Genomic DNA, 22,378 nt, shown 5'->3' with positions numbered 1-22,378 from the left:
GTTGGATATATGAGGCTGGGTCTCAGGGGGAGTATTGGGACCAGAGATATAAATGTGTATATAAATAATAATTAAAGCCATGAGACTAAACACAACCAACTTGGGTATGAGTGTAAACTGAGAAGATAACTGAGGGAATGAACACTGAGGTTTACCAATGTATATTCGTTGGGAAGAGACAGAGTAGGCAGCAGAGGATATGGAGAGAGATATGCCAGCAAACAGCCAGGAGAAACTGTTATCCCAGAAACCACGCAAAGGAACAGTAATAAGCCATAAAAAAGCCGCCAAGCCATCCAGTAAGATGAGGGCTGAGAACTGACATGGGATTTGGCGAGACACAACCTTCTCCCTGAGCTCAGAGCACAGTGGGAGTGGGAAAAACAAGAAAACAAATAAATTGCTCTACATGGAGGAAGCTATCTTCTAGAAATGTAAAGAAATTTCTGGAGATGGGTTGAAGATGAAGCAAGGACCTCTCCTTATGGAGTCAAGGGGGCTTGGAGGGGAAGGGTGCCTGGAGGAAAGATGCCTGCAGGAGATGTGCTTTTGGGCAGAAGCAAAAGAACTAAGATTCATAAAATTTCAATATTTTTTCTAGTTCATTCTTATTTATTTTTCTTACAATCACTCCTGCAAAACCGATATTTCCCCTCCCAGTTTAATATCCCTCTACTATTACTGCATGCATATTTGTCAATTATCAATGCACGTGATTACTATATTATAAGGGTATTACATGCATTTCATCACTTCCTACTCCATTTGGAGGATATTCTCAGAATTGTATTTTTCTTTGTTGTAGTCTCTATCTTTTTATTTTGAGGAGGAGGGGCAGAGGAAGAGGGAGAGAGAGAATCTCAAGCAGGCTCCATGCACAGTGTGGAGCCTGATGTGGTGCTTGATCTCACAACCCTGAGATCATGACCTCATCCAAAAATCAAGAGTTGGACGCTTAACTGGCTAAGCCACTCAGGCACCCCTGTAGTCTTTATCTTTTAATTACATTTTAATTTCCTTTCATGACTGTGTGCAAACATAGAAAACGTATTCTTAACAATAATAGCTGCTATGTACCTAATACTGACCATGTGTGAGGCACTGTTCTAAGGACTTCACATGTATTTATTTGTTCTTACAAACACTCCTGATACTTCTGTTGTTGTTCTTCTTCTTTTTTTGTGTGTGTGATAACTGAGGGACAGAAAGATTAAGTAACTTATTCAAGGCCACACAGAGGTGGCAGTGCCAGTTTTGGGACTAAGCTCTCTGGCTTCAGAGCCCACCATCTTGAGCAATATGTCAAGTATGCTTCCATCCTTATTTTTGTTATAGCTCTACTTTCCTGGGATGGGCAGCTGTTCGGGAAAAATCTTCAAGGGATAGTCTCTTGTAGACTTCGGCTGCAATTTCCTAAAGACTCAGGAATTCAGTTGCTGCTTGTGATTTCAGAATGTGCCAGTAGGACCCAGGGACTGGACATGGGATACTTGTCCGCATCAGGGAAGAGAGGTAAAACCATAGAGTAGCCAAAATCTTTAAGGTGCTTTGATTCTTAAATAGCAGTAATATATACACAATTGAAATATAAGATAACTCCATCCTAGTGGAATCTAGGTGGTAGTTCAGCCTTTGTTTGATCTCAGATATTTTTTATAGGCTGACTGAATCCCTGAGGATGGTTTTATCCTTTTTTTCCTTATACTAGGCTGATAAGTGGTTCAACCAATAGGGGGGGATCAGGATACATCATTTCCAAAAGCACTTGAGGCTTCTCCCTTTAATAAATTTTGGGCTCCACCTTTGATCTAAAGGTTTTTGAAATTAGGTAGCAGCCAGTTTTCCTTTCCTGGCAGAAAGAGGGTGTAGAATAAATAACTTTTGCTAAGATGTTTCCATGTCAAGTATCTTAGTAACTTAAATTCCCAGACCTCTTAATCTTATTAGTTTTTTTGTTTTTTTTTTTCCTCTCAGAGTGAAAATTTTCTGTTCTCTTTATTCTGTTCTCATTTAAATGTTCTTCTCTGGGCACAGTCATTATATTTTCAGAAAAGTTTAGAGCCAGACTTAAAATTTGCTCTTAGTTTTTACAAATATTAAAAAAAAAAAAAAAAAACAAGCCCTGGAAAGTACATACTATTTTCACTGTGGTATGGTGGTACTCTCCCAATCTGCTATGTAATATTGTCATAAAACATGTAACTATAGGAAAAGGAGGGGACTTAGGTGATTGTTTTGCTCTGGAAAAGAAGCTACTTCCTAACAGAGGGAGGATTTCAAATGGCCACATAGCAAAGCCAACATTCACACAGGTTTCCTGTGGGCCACTTCCCCTCTGCTGAACCTGACCCAAAGCCAAGGTAAAAGAAGGGAAAATTTTCTCTTATGAAATCTCAAATTTCTGATAACTCACCAAGCTGATCACTCTGTTAAAAAAAAGTTATAAAATTAGGTTACGATAAACTTGAAGAATTTCATGAATTTGTTTTTGAGGAACAATAAGATTTGCTTTGGAAATTGAGAGAAAAAGTAAGAATGAAAATGGAAAAATTGATGGGGCACCTGGGTGGCTCAGTTGGCGAAACACCTGCCTTTGGCTGAGGTCATGATCCTGGGGTCCTGGGATCCAGAAACCCCTCAGCTCCCTGCTCAGTGGGGAGTCTGTCTCTCTCTCTGTTCCTCTCCCTCTGCCCCCTCCCTGCTTGTGCTCTTTCACTCTCACTCTCTCAAATAAATAAGATCCTTAAAAGAAAGTGGACAAATTGAGATAAACTATAACATTGACAAGTACACCTACAAACTTTAGAACACTCAAAAAACACAAGTAACTGAAAGGAATAAGTTGTGACTACTGTATTTTAACTGTCATGCCTTAAAGTACTTTATACCCAATTCAATCCTCTTCTGGATATACTTTAAAATGATTCAAATTTTGTTTTAATCTTTATTTTTACTTAAAAAACACATTAATTAAAAATGTATCTTTGAATTCAAGATGCCTAATAGATACTTAAAACCTTTAGTACTCCCCCCACCCCAGCTACAGCCCCAGGAAAATAAAAGTACAGTAGTACAGCCACTGATTTTTATAGAAAAATGAGTGTTCTAGCGTTTGTTGATCTTACCATATTTCATTTATGAATGGCATGAGATAAATAGATGAAAAGCGGCAAAGATCTTTCTTTCAGTAGTTGTGTAGTGAGTGGTGCTTTTAAAAAATTGTGTTGCAGTTACACTACATTTTAGGATCTTCCCATAAAAAGTTACGAATTTTCCCAAGAACGTTGAGTGAGATCTCTGTCCCCAAAGCCCGGAGGGGCAGTTCAGGGTATTTCCCCATGTTAGTCATTTGATTTAAGGAAGAAAAAATGTGAGGATATCAATGGACGGACAAATTGTCCTAACCGTCCAGCAGAGACCTTGGCTGTGTGTGTTCTGCTCTGTGACCTGGCTGCCAGGCCTGCACCCGAGAAGGCTGCCCTGAGAACTAAAGCTGGGGTGTGGCCGCCCGCAGCGTGCACCCGGTCCCCCGCCGGGTTCTGCTCCTTCCCTTACCTGCATAGTGGTCAAACACAGTGGGCACGTACTCCTCTGGGAAAGCGTCGTTGGCGTAGCTCATCAGCAGGCAGGTTTTCCCCACGGCTCCGTCTCCCACCACCACACACTTCAGCATCTTCTTCTCCTCCGTGCCCCCGCAGCCACAGCTGCTGTCACCTCCCTCTGTGCAGCTCATCTGGGCGGCTCCAGCTGCTGGGACCGGGCAGTTGCTGTGGCTTCTCCTGCTTCTCCCCAAGCCCATGGAGCGCGGGAAGCGAGTGAGCAGCGGGCTGGAGATCACTCTGCCTTCTTTGGGGTGCCTGGGGTCACAGGGACCTGTCCGAGGCAGCTGGCACATGCCCTCATGCTTACCATCCTGGTCAAGAAAGGTAGCACACATTTGGGAGAACGATTAAAAGCATCTGTCCCCTTTCCCCTCTAGTTTGAGTTAAGAAACCCTCATTTTTCTCTGAATTCTAGGGGCTTCCTGGCAGTCTAGAAATTTCAACAGCTCGAGGGTTTCACTGTGCCCTTCCCCTCTCCAGCCTGGCTGAAGACACAGAATTCTGCTAAATCTTTCCTCTTTTCCACTTCACATCTAACATGGAGGGAAGCTGGGCTTTTTAATGGAGTTTTCCCTTGCTTCCTCCAGCTTGCCGAGTATCAGGAAATCATGGGTTTCCTGCTGCATTCCATATTAGGATCAGTGGGCTGGGGAAGGCTGCAACAATGGGAGCTCTGTGTGTGTGTGTGTGTGTGTGTGTGTGTGTGTGTACTTGTGGGGAACGCTGCCAGGGCATGGAGTGGGAAAACACTAGGGGTCCCACTGCAGACTCAAGCTGTCAGACTTCCTGTTTCATCTGCTGCTGGGGAGGCTGTTTGCCTGGGGCTGGCTGAGGAGAAGCTGACGACGGGATGGAAACTGGCGAGCGCTGTCTGCCACAGAAACCAGAGGGAATGGTTTAAGTGAGCAGAGAGAACCAGCCGTTGTAGGATAACATATGACATCATCCCTCCCTGAGTCACCAGTGAAAAGCTCTGCGAAGTAAAAATGGACAGTTCTTCACATACTTAAATGAGAAACTTTAGGCAATTCATCCAGGCGAGAGAGAGAGAGAGAGAGAGAGAGAGAGAGAAAAACCTTCCAGCATTACATTGTTTCGAAGGAATACATTCTTATAGATCGTAAGTTTAACACATGTGGTCAGTTTATGAGCTGCCACATTTGGGCACAACACTCAGACGTGTACTGCAGACACAAACATCTTTATGGTCGGAGCACACAAGAAATCAACCAGACATGGGACTTTTGCATCTTCTTATTAGCGAATAAACACACTTGTGCTTGGCTCACGGTCTTGGAAATGAAAGTATGTGGGACGGCTGTGTTGGTTTGCTTCAGGTCCCCTAATGCTGCCTTTGCTTGGATGGTTCCCTTTGTGATTTACTCCTATCCCCTTGGGTCAGCCTGGTCCTCTGCCATTACTAAGGGAGCCACTGGCAGCTAATTTATTTATCTCTTGGTTTGCTCAAAATGAAGTTCCTCTGAAGCCCTGTGTTTGAGTAATGCACTTGGTTGTGGAGAAGAAGTGGAACTCTGAAGTGATTTTGACGAATGGATCAAGACTTTTTTGATAGGGGAGTCTCAGTTAATTTGAGATTTGTGAGGACTTATTTTCAAGCATTTAGATTACCCAATTGATTTGAGGGGGTTTTCTTGTGTGTGGGGAGGAGATGGGGGAGATGTCTGTTTTAATAGGTGGCTAACAATAATATACATAATATAGTAATATACAATAATATAGGATATCAGTATTATGTATATATATAAAATGCTACATGCATATACATACATATATACATACATACATAACATATATATGCTACAGTGTAACAGATAGAACCCCAGATTTATTCTGTTTTAGATTATAGTAACAGATCACAGTAGTTCAGATCACAGAAAGAGTTTAGTTAGTTGAGATTATGTTAGCAGTATGGAAGTTGTGAATTCTTTATGGTTCATGTCATTCAGGAGCATTTGAAGGCACCTATAGACCGCATGTGTTCTAGATAATTTTATTTTCATTTAGTCTACCTGAAATACTGGGAATATGTGATAAAGATTGCAACTTGAAAATTTATGTTTTTCTTCTAGAAAAAACCCTCAAGTGTGAAGGTGGCACAAATCTGGGCAGGTAGAGTGGTTGACAACGTCAGGAACCCCAAACTGAAGATGGAAAAGGCCACTTTGAGCACAGGGAGATGATAGGTGTTTGGCAGAACTTGGAAGGGGTTCTGACTTTGACCTTGTCCCTGAGGTCAGGCAGTAAATATGGAATGGAATGAATATTCCCTTCAAATATGGAGTTCTCAAGCAATGGCTGGCCCCACCTACACTCCTCCACCACAAATACACTTGAGCCCACTGAACACTTGGCCTAAGAAAAAACTGAGAAATTGGATTGGGTGAAATTTATCTACATCTGTGTCTAACCTAAATCGTGTGTCATCACATACAGATATTTAAGTCCATGCCAGTTGGTATGTGACTACAAATTGGGACAAGAAGAGACTGGAAGCATCCAGTGTGGTCCTTGACCTCTAACTCAGAGGACTGATACATTTGCCAGATCGGATTGTATGCAAAGATGGGCATGGCAGTTAAGAAGGTTGGCTCCATCTCTGGAAATAAACTTGTTTCATCACTGTTTACTGCTTCCCCCTGCCAGACTGAAGATTTATAAGAAAAAAAATGTTTAAGACATTCTATGGAAAATGGCAAAAGAGTTAAAATTTCAGTAGCCTGCTGATTCTGTGAATCACTTTGTCCATGTGAGAATAAATCTTTTTAAAAATTAAAAGATGGCTCAAGCCAGAGTAACAAAATTTAAAGAAAAAAAAAAGCGAAGATAGTTCAGTCTTATTTTTATAGGTCTCTGAATCCATGGAACTGTGACTGCTTCCTTGTCCAGGTAGAATAGTCAAGAATATGCTTTAATTCCAAAGATTTATAGTTAGGAATTTAGAAATAGTATGAAAACCATGTGTTGAACTAGTCTCAACCAGATGCCTGTATTTTAAGGATCTTGGGCCATTTGAATGATCGAGTGGTGGTTTTGTAGCCATTAATTATTGGTTTACCTCGAGCACCAAGTTTACACAAACTTACCAGTACGTGGTGAAATCTTGTTGGGTAATATTTCCTGCTTTTTTCTGAGATCTCAATTCCTTGGCTCCCTCCTGTCCTCTGAGCTCTGGTTTCACACGAATTTTCCCAAATGCCAAGAGAGCATTTTTGTATAAAATTCTGACTTCTCTGATTGCTTTCAGTTTTAGTATGACTTTATTAAAGAGCCCAGATTTTTCTCCTCTTTTTTTTTTTTCTTTTGTGCTTGAAACTAGAAGTTGCACAGGGAAATAAGGCAATTGAGTCAGATACTCTGATTCTGGATTAGCCTCTCCATAGGAGAATGTTTTGAATCCAGTCTTAGGAATGTGGGATGTGCTGTGGTTATGGTGATTCCAAAATGTTCAGCCCAGCCACGAGTCACCCCCTGTTCCATAGGAGGCCTTCTCTGGGGCTAAAGCGGAAGTCAGGCCTCTAGTGGAAGTGGGGAGGTGGGAGACAGAAAGGGGAAGCATAGTTCTAGGAGTTCTGACCCAAATCTCCCACTGGACCTAACCCTTAAGATCAGTTGGGACATTGCTAAAACTTGACAGGCTGTCCTAGGACTAGCCTGGTTTGGAACGGCTGCTCCCCCAGAGGGATGAGACGTCATGATCACGAACACACATGTATCTGTGTTTTTTTAATCTGTCAGACTAGCTGTTCTCAGCCTCTGACTATTGCCCATGTTACAATCACATGTCATATGATACAGTGTGATAAGATATCATAATCATTTATCAGCCACATTTTATTGGATATGCTCTTTTTATAGTTCTTGAAATGGCTTCCTTTTTCCTTGCTTGGAGGATTTTTTTCTTTCTTTGCCGAATCTTTTAATTCTGATAGACGTAGTCACTTGTGAATCTCAGGCAGATGGGGACTTCTTTCTGTCTAAGAAAGAAGAGGCTGATTTGGCTAGTAATGATTAAGGGGTGTGTAGGCATGTGTGTGTGTGTGTGTTTTCTGTATTTCACTGTAACAAACTGTAACAAACCAAAGCTTTGTCTCAGGCTTGTGGACAGTCTGACTATTAAAAATTTTTTTTTGGTTCCCCTCCGTAGAAGCCCAGAGGTTAGGGATCTTTCAAGTTTCTCCTATCTGGAAGAGATAGGTAATAGTTTGGAAAGATTTTGGATTGATTCCTGATTTTCCAGGTTGAAGAGGTATGTTTTGGAAGGCAGATAAGTTTGAGGTTGAGGGGGTGCTAAGTTGTTTTCTTTGTCAAGGCCTTGGAGCAGGAATAGCTTTCGGAAATAGCCATCTTCTAGTCAAACAAAGATCTTTGATGATTATTTCAACCTGTTAGTGATATGGGCCCCAGATTGGTCATTATCTGAGTGGGAAAGGATTAGTGTCACTGCCTCAGGCTGAACTTCTGTGGGCTCAGGGCCCTGCCACACCTTATTGCCCTTTTTACATGGGAGAATCTGTTGCTGAAAGTGAAAAAGACTGGTGTAAGTCTCTACCTCTGCTAGAAAAACAACTCCAAATGTGCCCTATGCTTAGGAGGCCTGGTTGTTACATGAAAAATTGATACAAAGATTGAGGAGTTGAAGGGCAGGGGACATGGGATGTGGCTTGTATATAAGGAAGTGTTTTGGTGGTTATGACCAGATTAAACCCACAAATCAATCTTCCTGAGAGCCAGCAGGTTACTGACCAGCTCCTCGTTGGTGAGACACTAAACGGCGAGGGAAATGCAACTCTTCTCTGTGGACGTAATGTGTGTGATCACACCTCTTGAAGAAACCATTTGCTAATTAATTTGTGCCTAGAAATCACCTGCATCAGAATAAAGAGATATAAAGACTGCCAGTGCTTAAATGAGACCTCAGCTCTGATCTCAGATTTGGTGTTTGTGCCTGACAGGGACTGAGGAAAGATCTGGAAACTAAATCCCAGGGGATAAGTGAAGAGTGAAGAAAAAGTAAACAGCTTCAAGCAAATCTATTAAAACCCCCAGGACAAAGGGAGGAAGACAAAGGCTTCTGTGATTGTAACCCCAGCAACCAAGGGCAGAAGGTAGGTGGAGTCATTCTGTGAAAGGACACAGGGCTTTCAGGTTGAGTGCCCTAGAAAAGACTCTCCTCTATTGTCAACAAGGAGAATTCTTGCAAAGTGTTTTATTTTCCATTCAATTTTATGAAATTTTCTTTTTTGTGAATTTTCTATTCACTATTGTGCTGACTTATTAAAAGTACTGTGAGTATTTCAACAATGCTAGTGGTTTTTAATTTGCTTCTTTTGGTTTTGATCACATTATATTTGGAAGTTATTTTGTACTTTTCCTTACTTTTTGGAAAATTAAAGAAATTGTAATTGATTTTGTGAGATGTATGTTTCTTTTGTCTACTCTGAAGTTCTGAAGGTAACTTCTTTAGACCATAGTTTTGTATGATAAAATAATATAATTTTTATTGACTTTATAATGAGAAAATTGGTAAAATGGTTTTGTTTTTGTGAATTTCACATACACAAGCTTTTATCCAAACTTTATTTTTTTTCTTTCATATTGAAAGGAAGGTGATCCTCCAACACTATGCACGTCTCCAAAGCATTCATGGCTAATTCCAATTATCGCAAATGCTCCGTACCATCATTTATTTGTTTTCTCAAATGTGGAGACTTTGTGATAATTGTTGTCTATTCTGTAGATGCCCAAGGTTTTTTTCTGTTGTATTTTTATTTTTATTAGGTCTCAGAATTCTTCCAAACCTCAATTTCATTGAGTCTGGGAGGGAGTTTTTATAATCATCGAATACAACTTTTTAAACAATAAAGGAATTCTCTTTACAACGGGGCTCAGAGGCTATGCCCTTTTCATGAATACTGTTGTTCACTCTGTAAAATGGCAACTGCTATTATTTACTATTTGAATGATCACATTTGTTGCTTTTGTCAATCTTAGATATCTTTCATCTTCGAGGAATGGCACTCCAATTTTCCTTCTACCGTCTACCCATAGTCCAAGTTGTTCAGCTCAGGCTAATGCCACCCTCTAGGGTGGGATCAGGTACTTGATCTAGGTTTGGCAAATAAGAATGATTTCTGGGGCATCAGCTGTTGCTCTCTAGAAATAGATGCTCTTCTCCCCTGGAATTTCTTTCACTAAGGATCACCAGGTGGAAGTATCCTACCTCATGTTGATCATAATGATAATGATAAAGTAGTATTAAAAAATTTTTTTTAGGGTAGGTTCTTTACCCAGCATGGAGACCAACACAGGGCTCAAACTCACAACCCTGAGATCAAGTCCTGAGCTGAAATCAAGAGTGGGATGCTTAACTGACTGAGCCAGCCAGGTGCTCCCAGTAGCATACATTTTTAACTCATTTAATCTTCCCCCAAAGCATATGAGGTGAATATTATTATTTCCTCCATTTTCATGATAAAAAACCGAGGCTGAGTGAGGTCAGGTGATTTGGTTAATGTCAAACAGCTAGGAAGTGGTGAATTGGGATTTTCAATCTGGCAGCCTGCTTCTAGAGCTCCCATTATATTAAAGAAAAACATGGCTGTTAAGAGAGAAAAATGGATTCTTAATCACATAATTTGACCTCTTGGATCAGACTATTCCTAACAGAGCCCTGGGTTTCCCTTTTGAATGAACGGTTACATTATCTTTTTGGCCTACCTTAATCTGGGATGGATCTCCCTTACTTATACTTGGAAGAGCCCAGATTAGTGCCTGAAAGAGCAATGAGGAGATCTTGGATAAACTGCCACATGATATTTGAGACAAGGCGTGTAGAGATGACTTGTTTAACAAAGCTGTGAAATGCTGGATTATCATTTCCTGCATTTGTGATTATAATTTGAGTTGAGTTGCTCTTCAGATTTGGCTTTTGGGTTTACATGTTTGCTTTCAGTATGGACTGAATGTTCTCAAATTCACATATAGAAACTCTTTGTGATGGGATTAGGAGGGGGACCTTTAGGAAGTGATTAGGTCATGAAGGTGGGGCCCTCATGAATGGGATTAGTGCCCTTATACATGAGACCTCTGCTCCCTAGCCCTTTCTACCACATGAGGACACAGAGAGAAGACCATGGCTCATGAATCAGGAAGCAGGTTTCCAGATCCCAAACCTGCCAGCACCTTGATCTGGCTTCCCAGCCTCCAAGAGTGTGAACAGTACATTTCTGCTGTTTATAACATTTGTGGTATTCTGTGATAGCAGGCCAAACGGACTAAGATACATGGTTAAGAACAGGGTGCAAGACACTTAAGCCCCCATTTGTGCAGACTGAGGGAAACATGAAATAATAATTCTCTGTCTTCTAAATGAAACTATATTAATAATAGCTCTATAAATGTAGTCATGAATATATAAAAGAGTCAAGAAACAAAATTTGATCCAAACTAGCTTGAACTAAAAGAGGCTTATAATCACATAACTGAACATGCGGGGGTAGCTGGCTTTGGGTTTGGCTGACTTAGGGTTTATTGTTGCCCCTAGGATTCATTCTTGGCTTCCTACTTCTGGGCGGGATCCATCTTCAGCATCTCCAGGATACTCCATAGCCACAAGTGAGGTGAGTTTCACTTCTTTAGCTACCTAGCCCGGTGGAGAGGACAGTGTGTGTGTCTCAGGATTTCCTACACAAGGGCCAGGTTTCTCTCTGATTTGGGTTCAGTGATAATATGCTAATTGGTTTATACCAATCAGGTCCACACCAGGAGCCCACCAGTTGAAAATGGAAGATGATGTTCAGAGAGGAAACTACAGATGTTGATCTGAGGAAGGGGAATAATAATAGTAGTATAATAGTAAGATATAGTAATAATAATAGTACTATTTGTAGTTACAATGATAATAAGAGTCATGGCTAATAATATAGTACATAACATGATGGTATTTATTAGTGTATTTAATCCTTACCGTAACTGTATAAGTACCACTAAATTCTCAACCTGCAGAAAAAACAAGGAAAAGCTTTAAAAATACATATTCCTTGGGACGCCTGGGTGGCTCAGTTGGTTAAGCGGCTGCCTTAGGCTCACGTCATGATCCCAGCATCCTGAGATCGAGTCCCACATTGGGTTCCTTCTTGGCAGGGAGCCTGCTTCTCCCTGTGCTTCTGCCTGCCACTCTGTCTGCCTGTGCTCTCTCTCTCTGACAAATAAATAAATAAAATCTTAAAAAAAATAAAAAAATACCTATTCCTTAATTTTAACCATGTGTCTTACTGATTATCTTTTAAGTATATCCTATTGATAGGATATTTGTATGACTTCCTGAATGGGGGATGGGGAATAGATGTTAATATATTACCCAGGAGCCAAACTTAAGGATCCTCTAGAGTTAAATGAAGATGTGTATTTATATTCCAAAATGTCTAAATATTACAAATGTATCTTCTCCTTTGTTTAAGCCGTAAAATATATTTTATTTGGAACGTACCAGTATTCTTGTAATAATATGTTTATAATACACCGTGATAGTGAAAGAAAAATTCTCGTCTTATGGAAGAGGTAACCAAGACCCAGAGACAGGAAGTTTGCACAGCTAGGAGGTGGCAAAGTGGGGATTCCCACAGGCAGTCTGGCTAGGGAACCCACACTGTTTACCTGGCTATGTTAAGAACAGATCACCGGTGGTGAGTCTCAAACAAGGAGAGCCCTACACTCAACATCCACCCTCCAGTTAGATTCCTTGGCCTTTTAGGTGAGAGCTTATAAAGCTGTAGCTATGTTCAGTGCTGTGCTTTATAAGCTAAACCTCCTTTAGGCTGTTTGTGGTGAGCCTGTAAGCCATGTGGGGCAGCGGATCTGTTTCTGAACTCTTGTACTTTAGGTCATTGTCGATACTCCTCTGTTCTTACTGAAGGTGTTGATAAAGCACCACTTGTCCTCGTGAATCACCTCTGCAGCTGATTTCAGTTTTTCCCCGAATCAAAGGTGACTGTCAAATACCCTTCTCCCCTGTTTGTCTTCATGGCTATCGTTTACATAATCACAACAGGGTCACGACTGTGGGTAAGGGTGAAACTGCTTGGATGTTGTGATGCTATCTTTAGCTCCATGTATCTTGATCTCAAATAGAATGAGAGCCGTCCAACCTTTTGTTTGATTTAATGTTTGTTTCCTTTTTTTTTCTCCAGTAGATAAATTTTGCATATAATAGGAAACATTTATTTCCTTCTCTTAGGTACTGAAGCTTATTTTCCGATAAGTTGCTGCCTTTGATACCAACTAGAAAAAAAAAAGAACTAAATATTATTTTGCCCATCCTCTTTCCTCCAGAATATATCTTGGCCATAACACATTTTTTTAAAAAAATTTAGCTATTACATTCTCTATGCCATGAAAATCTTAAGTTACTGTTACTAGGCCACACCAGCTTGATGAATAACATAACATCTTAGGAGAATAATTGTATTCATGTCTAATGTTCTTTTCTTCAGTTAACATCTGTCTCCTGCACTTTTCTTAATATTTTTTACACCACTGGAATCCATAAAATGCTTAGTCTGGATTGAAGATCTTTATAAAAAAAGTCAAAATTTTCTCTATGTCATTGGGAAAAGTTCCCTTAGAGTAAATATGGGCCTTCCAAATCTAGTTGAGGAGATGGGATTTGTGAAGCCTGATTAGCTGAACTTCTGCACTTTTAGACCCTGAGTATACTGAAATATACTGAAAAATGGAAGACTCCATAAAACGGAGTGACAGCTCAGATATCTTGATAAGCCTTCTGTAGAAATATAGATTTTCTGCTGTCTTTCCTTAAGCCTTCACGTAACCTCAGAAATAATTCTACACTTGATGCTGGATATAATATAGCTCCTCTCAAAGTTCTGCTAGAAAAACCACATGAGCATTTTGAGAAATAGAGGGTTCTTCTGTGAGGCACTAGGGGAGACCATTAAAACCAGGATGATAGATTCCACTTAGATACCACCATTCCCTCCCCTCCCTCAGTTCTTAGTTAGTTACCATCATGGTGCAAGTTCTAGCTGAATCTGAACTTTGGCCATCAAATCCTTCTCAACCCAGTGCTCCAGGCATATACTGTAAACTAAGTAGTATGTAAAGTGAAATCCTTTTCCAGCTCTGCTCAACCTATACCAGAACGAGCAAGTAACTCTTCCTATTATCAAGGAGGAAGGAGAAAAGGGAGATGGACCTTCTAACATTTGATGAAAAACTATTACATGTTAAGCACTGTGTTGATTAATTTTGCACATATCACATTTAATCCTTTCAAAGATCAGAGGGAGGTGATGTGATTTCCATTGTTATTAAATGGAAATGAAATCTTGGGCTCAAAGTCACAGAGATGATAGGTTAAGTGATGTATCAGGGATTCAAGTCCAAGTCCAAATCTGAAGGCCATATCATACTTGCTCTTCAAAACTTTTTATTTTTTTTTAAATTTTTATGTTCAATTGTAATTGAACATATAATGCAACATATAATACATCATTAGTTTTTGACATAGTGTTCAGCAATTCATTAGTTGTGTGCAGCGCCCAGTTCTCATCACCACTTGTGCCCTCCTTAATACCCATCCTGGTTACCCCATGCCCTGTCCCCCCTCAGTTTGTTTCCCAGAATCTAGTGCCTCTCATTGTTTGTCTCCCTCTCTGATGTTTCCCCAGTTTTTCTTCCCTTCCCCTGTGTTCCTCGGTGCTACTCCTTATGTCCTGCATATGAGTGAAACCATATGATAATAATCAAACCTTTTTAGAATCATTGTTAATAATCAATTGTTTATATAATCTTCAATGTATAGTATTAGTCTGGCAAATCCAGTTTACCATGGATTTATTAATTATGGCAACAGATATTCATGGGGCACCTACCAGGTGCTAGGAATATTGTGGTGAACTACTCGGGTAAACACTATCATTGCCCTTGTGGAATTTACATTCTAGTGGAAGGAGGTAAATAATAAACAATGAACATAGCAAATATGTAAATTACCTTAATGGGTGATAAGTGCTATTGGAAAATAAGAAGACTATAGTAAATAAGAATCATTGGTCAGAAGAGGGGTGGAGCAGAAAGTAGTTCTCAAAGGTGAATGTTTAAGAGGGGACAAGATATGTGAGGGAAGAATATTCTAGACAGAGGGACTTAGCCAGTGCAAAGCCCCAAATGTGTGAGAGTATCCTTGGAATGTTTGAGTTCCAGTGTACCTGGAACAGAATAAGTGAGGAAACGGAGCAAAATGTCAGCTGTGGGACCTTTTAGGTCCTGGTATGGACTTTGGCCAAGTGTGATGAGGAGCCACTGAAAGGTTGGAACAGAATAGGGCTAAGATTGGGTTTATTTTAAAAGGATCACTCTGGCTTCTGTGAAAAATGTGGACTGGGATTGAGTGGGGGGTGAGGATGAAAGCAAGGAGATCCATTGTAATAATTCAAATGAAATATGGGTGGCTTGGACCAGAGTGGAAGTGAGAGAAGAGGTCATATTCTGGGTGTACCAGTCATCAGAAGGACTGGATGCACATTATCAGAGAATAAGAGGAATCAAGGATGAACTCTAAAGGTCTTGTTCTGAGCAATTGGGAAGAGGGAACTTCTATTACTTGAGATTGAGATTTTAGTTTGGGGGATGTTGTGTCTGTTAGACCAAGAGGACATAACACGGTCCTGGATTTTAGGAGAGAGCTAGGGCTAGAGATAGATGTGAACTTGCTTCTCTGGAAAAAGGAGAAACCTCTTGAGGTTCAAGGAGTAAAGGGATTGAGTAAAAGCAAATAGAGTGCTTCAAGAAGGAAGCTGCAAGCATGCAGTGTCCAGGAGAGCAGGTAAGGTGTTTCCTAGAGGAGACAGTGATCACCAGTGCCAAATGCCGCTGATGCTCAGTGAGAGGAGAGCTGATAACTGACCATGAGACTTTGGAATGTGAAGGTCACTGGTGATCTTGACAAGGATGATTTTGGTGGAGTTGATGAGAACAAAAACCTGACTGGAGAGGTTTAAGAGAGGGATTGGAGAAATCAGGGATTTTTTTTTTTTTTTTTTTTTTAAGAATGAATAGCAACATAGTTTTTATGCTAATGGAAGTGAACTAATAAAAAGGACAAAATTGGTATAGGAGATAGAGAATTGTTGGTGAGAGGAAAGGTATTCACAAGCATCTGTAATGAGAGAAGAGATAAAAATATTTCATCACGGGGCGCCTGGGTGGCTCAGTGGGTTAAGCCTCTGCCTTTGGCTCGGGTCATGATCCCAGGGTCCTGGGATCAAGCCCCGCATCGGGCTCTCTGCTTGGCAGGGAGCCTGCTTCCTCCTCTCTCTCCGCCTGCCTCTCTGCCTACTTGTGATCTCTGTCGGTCAAATAAATAAATAAAATCTTAAAAAAAAATATTTCATCACGGTGATCTGATAATGGCAGCTTTATGTCATTGCCATATGTTTTCTTTTTTTTTAAATTTTTCAATTAGATTTATTTATTTATTTATTTATTTATTTGACAGAGCAAGAGAGAGATCACAAGTAGGCAGAGAGGCAGGCAGAGAGAGAGGGGGAAGCAGACTCCCTGCTGAGCAGAGAGCCCAATGTGGGGCTCAATCCCAGGACCCTGGGATCATGACCTGAGCTGAGGCAGACGCTTTAACTCATTGAGCCACCCAGGCGCCTCGACATATGTTTTCAAGTGATTTGCTCAAGTGGTGTATATTACTGATACCAGATTCTCAAACAGCCTAATCCATTATTTTGGCATACTGAGATTTTTAATGTTAAGAGTGAAAAATGACAGTTTATTTCTAAGGTTGACCTATGGTGAAAGAGCTCCATTGCTCCATTTTATTTTTCCCCCGCACATGATGATGTCCGTTACTGATTCCAGGAAAAACTGGTTATGTATTATAGGGGTATATTTGAAAACCATATCTATATGCTACAGTAGAAACTGAAGAAATTCTGCAAGATTGCATTTTGTCAGAGTGGATTGGATCCAATTGCTAGCCTTTCTGCTTTTGTATGTGTTGGGTCCCTTGACTCAGCAGCATCTGACAGAGCTTTGAATAATCTTCAGTGAAAAATCATCCTATAACTTTTGGATCATCTGCTTAATTCCATTATGAGCTGTCTGAAGATCCATTCTAGATTGTCATTCCTGATGTCTACAACTGTAATTTAGGACTTTAAAGTTTACTAGAAACAAAATGTAAGAAAATAAGCCGCCTATATGTGGATGGAAACTGATCTAAGTTGACATAGAACTGGATGCCTTGGTGAAAAATTGCAAATAATGTTCTACCTCTCTCTTTCATGAGACCACTTTTATTTTTATTTTTAAATTATATTTTTATTATTTTGAATTGGATTGAGCCTTTGGTTCTTTTTTTAATCTAAAACTTATAGCACTGTGTCAACTGACTGTCCATCAAGTGGTCTTCAGCTGTCAAAGGTTGGAGAAACATTAGGCTAGATCATGCAGAAACACGTACGTTTTTGAAAAATGTTTGAATTGTGTTCAAGGGCAATAGGAAACCACTGAGACACATTAAACAGGGCAGTGAGATGCTTACAAGTGTTTTTTAATAAAGATCATCTAGTTCTTATATTGGTTAGGGAGATGCAAATATCGAATTACAGAGATTAGCAAAAGGCTGGTGTACTTGAGGGGTGATGGTTGTTTGGACTCGAGTGTGGCAAAGAAGACAGTAGTATTTAACATTTATTGAGTACTTACTCCAAAAACTTTATGAAGTAGATAGTATTATTGGTTCCAGTTTTACAGATGAGAAAACTGAGGCAAAATGAGGCAATGTATCTTGTCCAAGGTTACACTAACTATGAATTTGGAGATTGGCTTTCAATCCAAGTAATCTGATTCCATAATTCATGATATTAATTAATAAACTAACTTCTCTTGAATGGAGATGAGAAAAGTTGATAAAGATATAGTTAGAGGTGAGGTCAGGAGGACTTGGTAACTGATTGGTTGTGGATATTTAGGTAGAAGATAAGATGGAAGATGCAGAGGTGACTCCCATCTTTCTCCCTGAATCTACTAGAAAGATTCAGTGTTCACTGACCCAAAGAAAAAGTGGAGGATACAAAGATTTGGAGATCAAGTGTGCTGTTTGGGAGGTACATGTTAAGATGCCTTTGAGACATCCAAGTGAAGATGGCCCATGTAGAATTGCAGCTCAGGAGAGGTCTGGGTTGGAAAGATTCACATGGGAACTGGTGGTTCATTGGAAACTATGGTTGTGCTCTGAGTTGACCTATGAACAACACAGTACCTGGTACATAACATGGGCCAGTAATGCTGAAGGATTCAATTTGTAGAGTAGCCATAGATCTTTGGATTGGAGTGTACCATACATAGTACCAACTCGTGATATTCAAGGTTTTGCTTTCTGGATGTTAGATGGTTAACAATGTTCACTCATAACATTCTCAGATATTTCCCATGGAATGACTGTGAAAGAAGAACACTTAGAAAAATAACATTTTGAACACATACGTGAATACTTAAAACTGTCTGCTTAATGAATAGATCTAATGATCTACGTTCTTAGTTTGCTAAGAGATAAGCTTTTTTATTTTTGTTCTAGAACTCACCAATATTATTAAACAAGATGGTGGATATTGAAAACAGTGATAACTTTTCTTATCTTTCAAGTCTTAATAACCTCATGTTTTATTTATTTTTAAAAATAAGTTCATATTTTAAAAGAGTGAAGTTTAAACATTTTTAAATTTAAAATAATTATAAATCTAAAGAAAAGTTGCAAGAATAATACAAAGATCTCTAATAAATTCTTTTTTAAATTTTTGTAATATATCCAAGAATTTTATTTTACTTTCATTTTAATTTTTTAATTTAAATTCAATTAATTAACATATAATATATTATTAGTTTCAGAGATAGAGATCAGGGATTCATCAGTCTTAAATAATACCCAGTGCTCATTATATCACTTGCCCTCTTTTTTTAAAATTAAAATTTATTTATTATTTATTTATTTATTTATTTATTTGACACAGAGAGATCACAAGTAGGCAGACAGGCAGGCAGAGAGAGAGGGGGAAGCAGGCTCCCCACCGAGCAGAGAGCCTGATGCAGGGCTCGATCCCAGGATCCTGGGATCTTGACCTGAGCCGAAGGCACAGGCTTTAACCCACTGAGCCACCCAGGTGCCCCACTAGCCCTCTTTAATGTCCATTATCCAGTTACTACATCTCCCTGCCCCCTTCCCCTCCAGCAACGCTCAGTTTGTTTCCCATGATTAATTATCTTTTATGGTTTGTCTCGCTCTCTGATTTCATTTAATTTTTTCCTCTTTTCTCAAATGATCCTCTGTTTTGTTTCTTAAATTCTACATAAGAGTGAGGGCATATGATAGTTGTCTTTCTGTGATTCTCTGATTTTACTTAACATAATACCTTCTAGTTCCATCCATGTCATTGCAAATGGCAAGATTTTGTTTTATTTTGATGGCTGAGTAGTATTCCACTGCATATAAGGACCACTTTGTCTTTACCCATTCATCTGTTGATGGATATCTGGGCTCTCTCCACAGTTTGGCTACTCTAGACTTGCTGCTATAAACACTGGAGTGCAGGTGCCCTTTTGGATCACTACATTTGTATCTTTCGGGTAAATCCCTAGTAGTGCAATTCCTGGGTCATAGGGTAGCTCTATTTTCAACTTTTTGAGGCACCTACATACTGTTTTCCAGAGTGGCTGTACCAGCTTGCATTCCTACCAACAGTGTAAGAGAGTTCCCCTTTCTCTGCATCCTCGCCAACATCTTTCGATTCTGGACTTGTTAATTTTAGCCATCTGATAGATGTGAGAGGTGTTATCTTATTGAGGTTTTGATTTGCATTTCCCTGATGCCAAGTGATACTGAGCACTTTTTCGTGTGTCTGTTGGCCATTTGGATATCTTCTTTGCAGAAATGTCTGTTCATGTCTTCTGCACATTTCTTGATTGAATTATTTATTCTTTGGGTATTGAATTTGTTAGGTTCTTTATAGATTTTGGATACTAGCCCTTTATTTGATAAGACATTTGCAAATATCTTTTCTATTCTGTTGGTTGTCTTTTGGTTTTGTTGACTGTTTCCTTTGCTGTGCAAAAGTTTTTATCTTGGTGAAGTCCCAATAGTTCATTTTTGCCTTTGTTTCCCTTACCTTTGGAGACCTGTCTAGCAAGAAGTGCTATGGCCAATGTCATAGAGGTTGCTGCGTGTGTTCTCCTAGGATTTTGATGGATTTCTGCCTCACATTTAGGTCTTTCATCCATTTTCAGTCTATTTTTGTGTGGTGTAAGGAAATGGTCCAGTTTCATTCTTCTGCATGTGGCTGTCTAATTTCCCAACACCATTTGTTGAAGAGAATGTCTTTTTTCCATTGGATATTATTTCTTGCTTTGTTGAAGATTTTTTGACCATAGAGTTGAGGGTCCATTTCTGGGTTCTCTATTCTGTTCCATTGATCTACATGTCTGTTTTGTGCCAGTACCATACTGTCTTGATGATTACAACTTTTTTTTAAAATTTTTTTATTTTTTATAAACATATATTTTTATCCCCAGGGGTACAGGTCTGTGAATCACCAGGTTTACACACTTCACAGCACTCACCAAAGCACATACCCTCCCCAATGTCCATAACCCCACCCCCTTCTCCCAACCCCCCTCCCTCCAGCAACCCTCAGTTTGTTTTGTGAGATTAAGAGTCACTTATGGTTTGTCTCCCTCCCAATCCCATCTTGTTTCATTGATTCTTGTCCTACCCACTTAAGCCCCCATGTTGCATCACCACTTCCTCATATCAGGGAGATCATATGATAGTTGTCTTTCTCTGCTTGACTTATTTCACTAAGCATGATATGCTCTAGTTCCATCCATGTTGTCGCAAATGGCAAGATTTCATTTCTTTTGATGGCTGCATAGTATTCCATTGTGTATATATACCACATCTTCTTGATCCATTCATCTGTTGATGGACATCTAGGTTCTTTCCATAGTTTGGCTATTGTGGACATTGCTGCTATAAACATTCGGGTGCATGTGCCCCTTTGGATCACTACGTTTGTATCTTTAGGGTAAATACCCAGTAGTGCAATTGCTGGGTCATAGGGCAGCTCTATTTTCAACATTTTGAGGAACCTCCATGCTGTTTTCCAGAGTGGTTGCACCAGCTTGCATTCCCACCAACAGTGTAGGAGGGTTCCCCTTTCTCCGCATCCTCACCAGCATCTGTCATTTCCTGACTTGTTGATTTTAGCCATTCTGACTGGTGTGAGGTGATATCCCATTGTGGTTTTGATTTGTATTTCCCTGATGCTGAGTGATATGGAGCACTTTTTCATGTGTTTGTTGGCCATCTGGATGTCTGCTTTGCAGAAATATCTGTTCATGTCCTCTGCCCATTTATTGATTGGATTATTTGTTCTTTGGGTGTTGAGTTTGCTAAGTTCTTTATAGATTCTGGACACTAGTCCTTTATCTGATATGTCGTTTGCAAATATCTTCTCCCATTCTGTCAGTTGTCTTTTGATTTTGTTAACTGTTTCCTTTGCTGTGCAAAAGATTTTGATCTTGATGAAATCCCAGATGATTACAACTTTTTAATAGAGCTTGAAGTCTGGCATTGTGATGCCACCAGGTTTGGTTTTCCTTTTTAACATTCCTTTGGCTCTCTGAGATCTTTTCTGTTTACATAAAAATTTTAAGATTATTTGTCCCATCTCTGTGAAAAAAGTTGATGATATCATGTTATTTACAAGGAGTGAGAGTTTGATGTCTTCTTTGCTGATCCATGTGCCTTTTATTTCTTTTTGTTGTCTCATTGCTGAGGCTAGGACTGCTAGTACTATGCTGAACTACAGTGGTGAGAAGGATATCTGTGTCATGTTCCTGACCTTAAGGGGAAAGTTTTAGTTTTTCCCCATTGAGAATGATACTCATGGGGTTTTTCATAGATGGCTTTTATGACATTGAGGTATGTTCCCTCTACCCCTACACTGTGAAGAGTTTTAATCAAGAAAGGATGCGATACTTTGTCAAATGCTTTTTCTGCCTCTATTGAGAGGATCATATGGTTCTTGTCCTTTCTTTTATTAATGTATTGTTATCACATTGATTGATTTGTAGATGTTGAACCACCCTTGCAGCCCAGGAATAAATCCCTCTTGGTTGTGGTGAATAATCCTTTTAATGTACTGTTGGATTCTGTTGGCTAATATCTGGTGAGAATTTTGATATTTTTGTTCATCATGGATATTGGTCTGTAATTCTCCTTTTTGGTGGGGTCTTGGTCTGGTTTTGGGATCAAGGTAATGCTGACCTCATAGAATTTGAAAGTATTCCTTCATTTCTATTTTTTGAAACAGCTTCAGAAGAATAGGTACTAATTCTTCTTAAAATGTTTGGTAGCATTCCCCTAGGAAGCCATCTAGCCCTGGACTCTTGTTTGTTGAGATTTTTGATTACTGCTTCAATTTCCTTGCTTGTTATGGGTCTGTTAAGGTTTTTTATTTCTTCCTATTTCTGTTTGATTGTTTATATATTTCTAGGAATGCATCCATTTTTCCAGATTGCCTAATTTGTTGGCATATAGTTGCTCATAATATATTCTTATAATTGTTTGTATCTCTTCAGTATTGGTTGTGACCTCTCCTCTTTCATTTGTATTTTTATTTATTTGGGTCCTCTCTCTTTTCTTTTTGATAAGTCTGGCCAGGGAT

The 22,378-nt window shown here is 39.6% G+C and overlaps 1 protein-coding gene and 1 long non-coding RNA gene across 4 annotated transcripts in view; one reads left to right on the top strand and one right to left on the bottom strand.

The window, feature by feature from the left end:
• Positions 1-4,236, bottom strand: part of RHOJ (ras homolog family member J) — a 79,845-nt gene extending 75,609 nt beyond the window's left edge. Inside the window, exon 1 of one of the 2 annotated variants that reach the window (XM_004738893.3) lies at positions 3,556-4,236. In XM_004738893.3, coding sequence (XP_004738950.1) covers positions 3,556-3,937 — 382 coding nt within the window. In that variant the 5' untranslated portion in view covers positions 3,938-4,236. The remainder of the gene's footprint in view (positions 1-3,555) is intronic. The other variant, XM_004738892.3, reaches the window with a different exon arrangement.
• A 4,105-nt stretch (positions 4,237-8,341) lies between these two features.
• Positions 8,342-22,378, top strand: part of LOC101670048 — an 81,910-nt gene continuing 67,873 nt past the window's right edge. For both annotated transcript variants that reach the window (XR_001179657.2, XR_001179655.2), the window contains exons 1-2: positions 8,342-8,728; positions 11,167-11,242. This is a non-coding gene — a long non-coding RNA (uncharacterized LOC101670048). The remainder of the gene's footprint in view (positions 8,729-11,166; positions 11,243-22,378) is intronic.

Source organism: Mustela putorius, unplaced genomic scaffold (genome assembly GCF_011764305.1).
Source record: "Mustela putorius furo isolate JIRA1106 unplaced genomic scaffold, ASM1176430v1.1 tig00000129_pilon_pilon_pilon, whole genome shotgun sequence".
Classification (NCBI taxonomy): domain Eukaryota; kingdom Metazoa; phylum Chordata; class Mammalia; order Carnivora; family Mustelidae; genus Mustela; species Mustela putorius.
The sequence above is the reverse complement of the archived record's forward strand: the minus strand, read 5'-3'. Positions and strand labels throughout refer to the sequence as shown.